General features: G+C 38.8%; 1 protein-coding gene across 1 annotated transcript in view; it reads left to right on the top strand.

Annotated features, from left to right (window-relative positions):
- Positions 1–2,544, top strand: part of ubl7 (ubiquitin like 7) — an 11,687-nt gene extending 9,143 nt beyond the window's left edge. The window contains exons 5-11 of the mRNA XM_015378465.1: positions 936–1,020; positions 1,103–1,160; positions 1,252–1,385; positions 1,460–1,509; positions 1,592–1,768; positions 1,895–2,008; positions 2,139–2,544. Of these exons, the coding sequence (XP_015233951.1) occupies positions 936–1,020; positions 1,103–1,160; positions 1,252–1,385; positions 1,460–1,509; positions 1,592–1,768; positions 1,895–2,008; positions 2,139–2,279 (759 nt within the window). The 3' untranslated portion in view covers positions 2,280–2,544. The remainder of the gene's footprint in view (positions 1–935; positions 1,021–1,102; positions 1,161–1,251; positions 1,386–1,459; positions 1,510–1,591; positions 1,769–1,894; positions 2,009–2,138) is intronic.
- The last annotated feature ends 4,829 nt before the right edge of the window (positions 2,545–7,373 follow it).

Genomic DNA, 7,373 nt, shown 5'->3' with positions numbered 1-7,373 from the left:
CAGAAATGGGACACATAACTGAGAGTGCGCCTTTTAGTCCGGTGCGCCTTATGGTCGTGAAAATACGGTATTTTCATATCTGATATCTGTGCAAAAATATAGAATGCGCACAGATTGTCCAGGTCCTGAATCAACCAATAAACTACCAACATGCCTGTCTGTGGGCATGTTGGTTATCTGAGATGCTGTGCTGGCTTTAAAATGACTTCCACAGAGCAAACTGTTGTCTCATCAGTACACATAATGTTGTAGACAGTAGCAGCCATTCAAAATTGCCCTTCTCTTTAGATCTAATGTTCACAAACTATGTGATTCAGGACCTGGAAAACTTTCTATAGTGGATGAAACCTTAAACTAGGCCTTCTACCGCAACATTTTCAAGCCAGCACAGTTACTGGTTCAAAGCAGACCAGCAGGTCCACCTCTAGTTGTAGGGGACCAGCTAAGGGCCCATTAAGGAAAGTGGGGAAATGTTTTTGTGTGGAAATGCAAGTCAAATATTTGCTCTCGCAAATCGCTCTCGCTTAGAAATTTATTTGATGCCACTTTTGCTTTGCCTCTTTCTTATCGTTCACCCGTGATGACTGACATGTTGAGGCCTCCCGTGCTATAGGTGATATGTGGTTGAAATAATAACTGTATGCCGGCTACTGCTGGGAAGGGTTTTTACAATCATCGTGTTGTGGCAGAGCTTTGTAGCTCCGTCAGCATGTCGTTCGCCCATGTTTTCCAGGATACTTTATATCTGCACAGATGTTAGCTTTCCTTTTCCTGATCCTAGACTTGTACAATTCCTAAAGCAAAGCTCAGCCATAATTTGACACCACTTGCAAACAAAGCGATTGGATTCTTTGCAAAGCTACCAGATTCATCTTTGTGATAATGAAGGAACCCATCACTGATAACTAAAGTCTGTTCTTTCCTTCTGTTTTCAGGTTTATAAAATGCTGACAAACAAAGAATCCCTGGATCAGATTATTGTAGCGACTCCTGGGCTCAAATCGGATCCGGTGGCTCTTGGTAAAATCCTGCAGAACTCTACTAACACCTCAGCAACACCATCTTATCTTGAGTTGTAACATTTCTCCTTTTAAACCTTCAGGAGTGCTTCAAGATAAAGATCTCTTTGTGCAGTTCACAGACCCCAACATGCTGGATGTGTGAGTACGGCTCTTAGCTTTTTTCTAGGTGCAATGTGACAAATAATGTGACACTTTCACTGTTGTGTTTTGTTGTTTTGTTTTGCAACAGATTAATCAGTTCACATCCGGCTCTTGTCAACGCCATCATCCTAGTCCTGCACTCAGTGGCAGGCAGCATGCCCGCCCAGTCCAGCGCCAGCTCCTCCCGTAACGTTTCCGCCAGTTCTTACAGTGATATGCCAGGTAAGCAGTGTGGAGTAAACATTTTTCATCTGTTTGAAGTATTCTAAGATTAGTCTTATCCTGTTTCGTGTCAGGAGGCTTCATGTTTGAAGGCATGTCTGATGATGAGGATGATTTCCAGTCTGTAAGTCTTTCCTCACCCGCAGACATCAGAGAAAAGCAGATCATCTGTAAAGGATTGTAATTATCTGAATATTTGTGAACAGGGGAGTCCAGCTGGTCCCTCCAGTCGAGGAGGGCTCCCGGCAGGAATGCGACCCGTCTCTCTGGGCCACAGCGGAGCGACGGGACCTCGGCCTATAACGCAAAGCGAGCTGGCAACTGCTCTGGCCTTGGCCAGCACACCAGACAGTAGCGCTGTTACTCCAACAACTGCAAGTCAGGTAAGGCAGCAAAAACGCAGCTGATTTTCTTATAACCTATTTATCAAGAGAACAATGCTGCTCAGGGCCCCTGGCTGCAGAACCTGGAAACATAACGGTTCTCTTTTATTTTTTTCTTTGATTAAGATGGACCCCTCCAGTGGCGGAGCCCCAATGCCAGCTGGCACACCAGTCAGTAATGATCTCTTCAGCCAGGCTCTACAACAAGCCCTGCAAGCCACCAATATGTCCTCTCTGCAGGTGAACTAACCGACTAAAGCCTCAACAGTGGGCTCATTTCATCTGAGGGGATAATGAGATACAAAATGTAAACCAGGTGGTGTTTGAATAAAAGGTTATTCTTTCTGAACACGTTTTTTTGTGTTGCTAGGGGCGTTGGCAGTCCCAGCTGCAGCAGCTCAGGGACATGGGGATCCAGGATGAGGAGTTGATGCTGAGGGCGCTGCAGGCCACAGATGGGGACATCCAGGCTGCCCTGGAGCTCATATTTGCTGGAGGCCCTGGACTCTAAGCCTGCTCTCCCATGGACAAACCCCCCTCGGTGGAGGAGAGAGCGGGAAAACATCTGGCTCACCTGACTGCCAACAAATGATGAGGACATTTATGACCTACACTGTCTGGTTGTTGTTGCTGCTGCTGCACCATTCAGTTTTAATTAACGGCTGGAACTGTTGAAATTTACCTCCGGGGGGGAGGGGCTAATCTTATGTTGCTCTTGATTTGTTTCATTATTGCTATAAATACGGACAAGTCAGAATAAACCTGTTTTAAAGAAACATGTAGTCTTTGTTAATCACGTCATTTTATAAGATAAGACCCATTCAAAAACACTTTATTGTTTATCACAAAGGGAAATTAAATCTGCAATTAATATATTAATCAGTTGATAAAATGAATCTGCTGTTAAATAAAAATGACAACTCTTGTCAGAATTGGTTTAATTCAACTAAGAAGTTTTAATAAGTGGAAAAGAGGGGCCTCTCCCAAAAGAAAAAAGGTTGAAAAATTATCAACAAAAATTGACTTTTATTTTGAAATCATGTTGAAGTTGATTTATACTTTTCTCATTTAACCAATTAGAAGCCTTTATTGGCCTTGCAGGAGTCAAACTTTTCTTTTAACTGATCATTGCTGAAAGATTTTTGGATGTCCTCATTGCTATTTACAATTCTTCATCTTCTCTCATAAACTGGACTGGTCAACACACACAGCAGCCACCTGCACAGGAAGACACACTGCAAAAAACATAAATCAAAATAAGTAATTTTTTTCTGAAAATTAGTGCATTTTTTCTTGAAATGAGGTAAGTTGCACTTTGCCAATGAAACGTGATGATTTACATTTAAAATAAGGAAAATCAATTGTCTTATTACAAGTGCATATTATCTAATTATCTTATTCTAAGAGTAAAAATACTCATTCCATTGGCAAACGATCTTCCCAAATTAAGAGTAAATTCACTTAATTTAAGACATTTTCACTTATTTCTAGATCGTTTCTGCAGTGCAGAGCAGGATGTACTTCCTGAGGAGACTGAGGTGGTTCAACATCTGCAATAAGCTGTTGGAGATGTTCTACCAGTCTGTGGTTGCCAGTGTCTTCTTCTACACCATGATGAGGTGGGGCAGCAGCACATCCAAGAAGGACACCTCCAGACCGGTGAGGCGAGCCAGCTTTTGTGCTTGGCAAGAGGCTGGACCCTCTGGGGACGGTGGTAGAGACAATGACACTTAACAAACTGCTGGACATTATGGACAAATTGGAAATCAAATTGATTGTGGTTGTATGACAGAAAGGCATTAAGGAATATTTCTCAAATTGAAACACTATTTTAAATGTCACCATGTCTGATTTATAGGTGATTAAACAAAAAGTATTTAGCCTTGCTAATTTTATTTTATTTTTTTTTTTTTTTCAAAATAAACACAGCAAAACACCATGAAACCATTTGAAACTCTGGATGAACCCTCAGACTTTATAGATCCACATCTTGACTATAACTCAAGCAAATTTGGACTAAATAACAGAGGTTTCAGTGGGCAGTATAAGGGGAATCTGTTAAGACAAATATGCTGATTTACATAATTGGAGACCTTCTGCATAATACAAAGCCTTTGCACCTAAGATTTAGCTGTTGTTTCATTGAAATTTACCATTAATATCATCAAACTGAATAGAAAATAAGAATAACAGAGCAAGCTTATGTAACGCACACCGGTTACATCACCTGAAATGGTCGCAATATTACCTCTGACCCCTCCTTGGAAAGGTCTGAGCCTCTAGTTTCCAATGATGCCTGTCATTATTAGGTGTGGCTGAAAAGTAATACCTGCTGTTGCATTACTCCCACAGTCACACATGTCAGGTGGAATTCAAAATCTAATTTTATTTGTTTACAGAGCTATAAAACAAAAAGTACTTGTGAAAAAAATTATTTTTGAAACATGTTTTAGAAATGTTAAAGCCCCATTTGAAAGGCATGTGGATCAAACACCATGTGACTGTGTTTTTTGTTTATTTCTATAAATAGATAAACATCAGCAGGTGTCTTATTAAATTCCTTTGTGATTTTACAAAAGGCTGAAGGTTGGAGAGTTTATCTTAGATTGCATTTTCCATAATCAGTAACGTTTTGTTTTTTTTCTTTCTGATTAAAAATATTTTTTTTGTAAATGTTCTGGACTTTTCACCAGGATCTCAACTTCTCTTTTAGAAGAGTCATCTCTGCAATTCTGCAATCTGTCCACTAGATGCCAGTACTGCACTTTATTTAAACAGTTTGATGTTCTCAATGAATCATATTCTTCAGCTCTTTACTTTTGGAAATGTGTGCTTCATATTCCAAAAGGCCAGTTTGCAGGTATATGCTGTAGGATTAAAGCTGCTTCTTCTAACAATGTATCCCAGCGAGGATTCCGGTTTGCTTCCTTGTTCTACACAGACACAAATAATTTGACTTTAATAAATTAAGATTTGAACTTTCAATCCTGTGGGTGGTGTTTTCTTTTTCAAGGCTTAAGGTTATTGTTGCACACTGTATTTAATAATAAGTGTGATGGTCATTCCACTTTATGTTATCAATGAGAAAAGTCCCTGATTAAACATGCATGGCATCTTTTCATTACTTTTTTGCATCTAATGATGATGCAGTAAGCATTTATTGTCATTACACTGTCACAAGTACAGATCAACGAAATTCACTCTTTGCATTTAACCCATCCCCTTAGGGAGCAGTGGGCTGCCATAGTGGGGCGCCCAGGGAGCAATGTGGGGTTGAGGGTCTTGCTTAGGGAGCCAGAGTGGCAGTCTGTGGGAGTGGAGCTCGAACCCAGAACCTCAGGATCCAAGCTCTATGCCCTAACCACTAGGCTGCCACTGTCATCTGTTGAATTAATTTATCTGCATTTTGCCCAAGGTCCAAATACAAAGAGTTGGCAGATCACCGAGAGATGACTGCAAAAATGTTCAGAATTATGATAGCTGTAAAAAATATCCCTAGTTAGAAATGAGCCAGTTTAAATGCAAGCTTCCTGATTTCACCTTTTTTTCTGTCCTATTCATTGTGTTTGTCTGCCAATGAATAACCCCCCATTAGAGGTGAAAAAGTAAGCATGTTTTTTTTTTGTTCGGCTCTCAATTCTGGCTTCATGATGACACTATTCCTATGCAAGGAACCTAAGCCCACTTCTCAATTTCTTACTTCTTGGAGCATAGGTTTTCTATCAGTTTGATTCCTGAAGCAAAACAATGCCGCTATTTTTTTATTTAAATTCTACTGCTTTTATCTATTCATTTATTTATTTATTTATTTCATTTCATTTCATTTCATTTCATTTCATTTTATTTTATTTGATTTTATTTGATTTTATTTTATTATTTATTTATTTATTTATTTATTTATTTATTTATTTATTTATTTATTTATGTGTGTTAATCACATTACAAGCCTTGACCATTAAAAAACATAATGTCAAGTCTGTTGGTGGGTTTTTTTTTTTTATTATTATTTAATTTCCCATTTTATTATTAATTATTCATTTATTTACCTTTTTTGACGAGTACACTGTAGTTTAGGAGTGGAGCTCCAGTTGGTAATGATGTAAAGCCGGATAATTGATCGGTCATCCCGCAGACAGGGGGCGCTAATGAGCAGCGACCTGAGCGCGGCAGGACACCGGTGTTATGTCCAAAAGTGCATTGTGGTTATTTGGCAGATTGATTTACAAAAGTACGGATTTTTTGAACAACATTAAATCCAAAGATTTTGACCATGGTACGGCTGATTTATTTGTTGTGGTCTCTTGTTATTTACACACAACACTAAACCGTGATAGCCGACGTGAGTTTTGAGTTTGCAAAGCTTTCTCTTAAGTGGAAAATCAAACGCGCATCTACACCAAGATGCGTTCGCTGCGCGTCAGAAAGCTATGATGCATTCAGGAGCATTGGAACATTTTAAACTTACAAGAATGAGGCATAAAACAGAACTGTATTTTACTGAACTGTATTGTATTTTTTTGTTTGTTTGTTTATGCACATTGCTAGCTTTTTATTCTAAAAAATCTATAATATTACAGCAGCAATTTATCAAAGATTTTCAAAATCCTGTTTAAAAGCTCCAAATGGGGCTTCAGATCATATGAAGCGACAATTGCACTGTCATTGTTTTACAGGGTAGAATTTGCATTTGCTGATCCTTGTACTTTGGCAAGGACCTGTCACAAAATGCATCCTCCTTGTTTTTAACCTAAGAATTGTCCCACACACATGAAATTCACACTGGTACCTCAGCACACATGTGGAAGCATGTAGTAATAGCTGCGTGAAGCTGACACCCCACCCACGTCAAAAAAAACTCTGCAAATAGACTGAATGGTTAGTGCCACATTAGTGCAGAATTGTGCAGAAAAAAATATCGTTTGTGCTACTTTTGTTTAAGAGATATTAAAGATCATTTTTTTAGGTCATCCAGAGGTCACCATCCCCCCATTAAACTCCAATTTGAACCAAAGTGGTCTCCTTTTTTAGTGTTTCGTTTGTTCTGATTTGTGCAGTTAAAACGGTCATTTGTGCTATTTTAGTTTTTAAGATATAATCATTTTAATTTTTGGCTGATGACATCACCATCCCCCCATCAAGCTCCGATTTGATCCAAAGTGGTCTCATTTTTTAGTGCTTCTCATTTTTTTAGTGGCTCTTTTTCATTTATCAACAATAACCTTGGAATGAAACGTTTTATTAAGATTCGCAGCCCAGTAATACTGTATGTGCAGACTGCTACGTTTTTGATATATAGTTTATGCTGAGCTCATAAAAAAAAACAAATTGCTCTACATTGTTAGTAATTTCTAATTCTTTAATTAAGCCAATATATTAATTGTTGGACAATATTTCCCACTCCACGCATGAAGCTAGTAATGAACTGGAGAGGACCTTCAGCCTAATTGAACCTTTAGCTTAAACAGACAAACATTTTTGGATATTGTTCCTTACAGATGCTGTTTTACTTTATAGTCTAACCACAGTGCTGTATGAGGTGCCCCCAGGGACATAAATCAGAATTAACTTGCATATACAAAGCTCTCATACAAAGTAGTGAGAACTG

The sequence above is a fragment of the Cyprinodon variegatus genome, unplaced genomic scaffold (assembly GCF_000732505.1).
Source record: "Cyprinodon variegatus isolate N-32 unplaced genomic scaffold, C_variegatus-1.0 Scaffold173, whole genome shotgun sequence".
NCBI lineage: Eukaryota > Metazoa > Chordata > Actinopteri > Cyprinodontiformes > Cyprinodontidae > Cyprinodon > Cyprinodon variegatus.
This window is presented reverse-complemented; position numbering and strand designations above follow the sequence as displayed.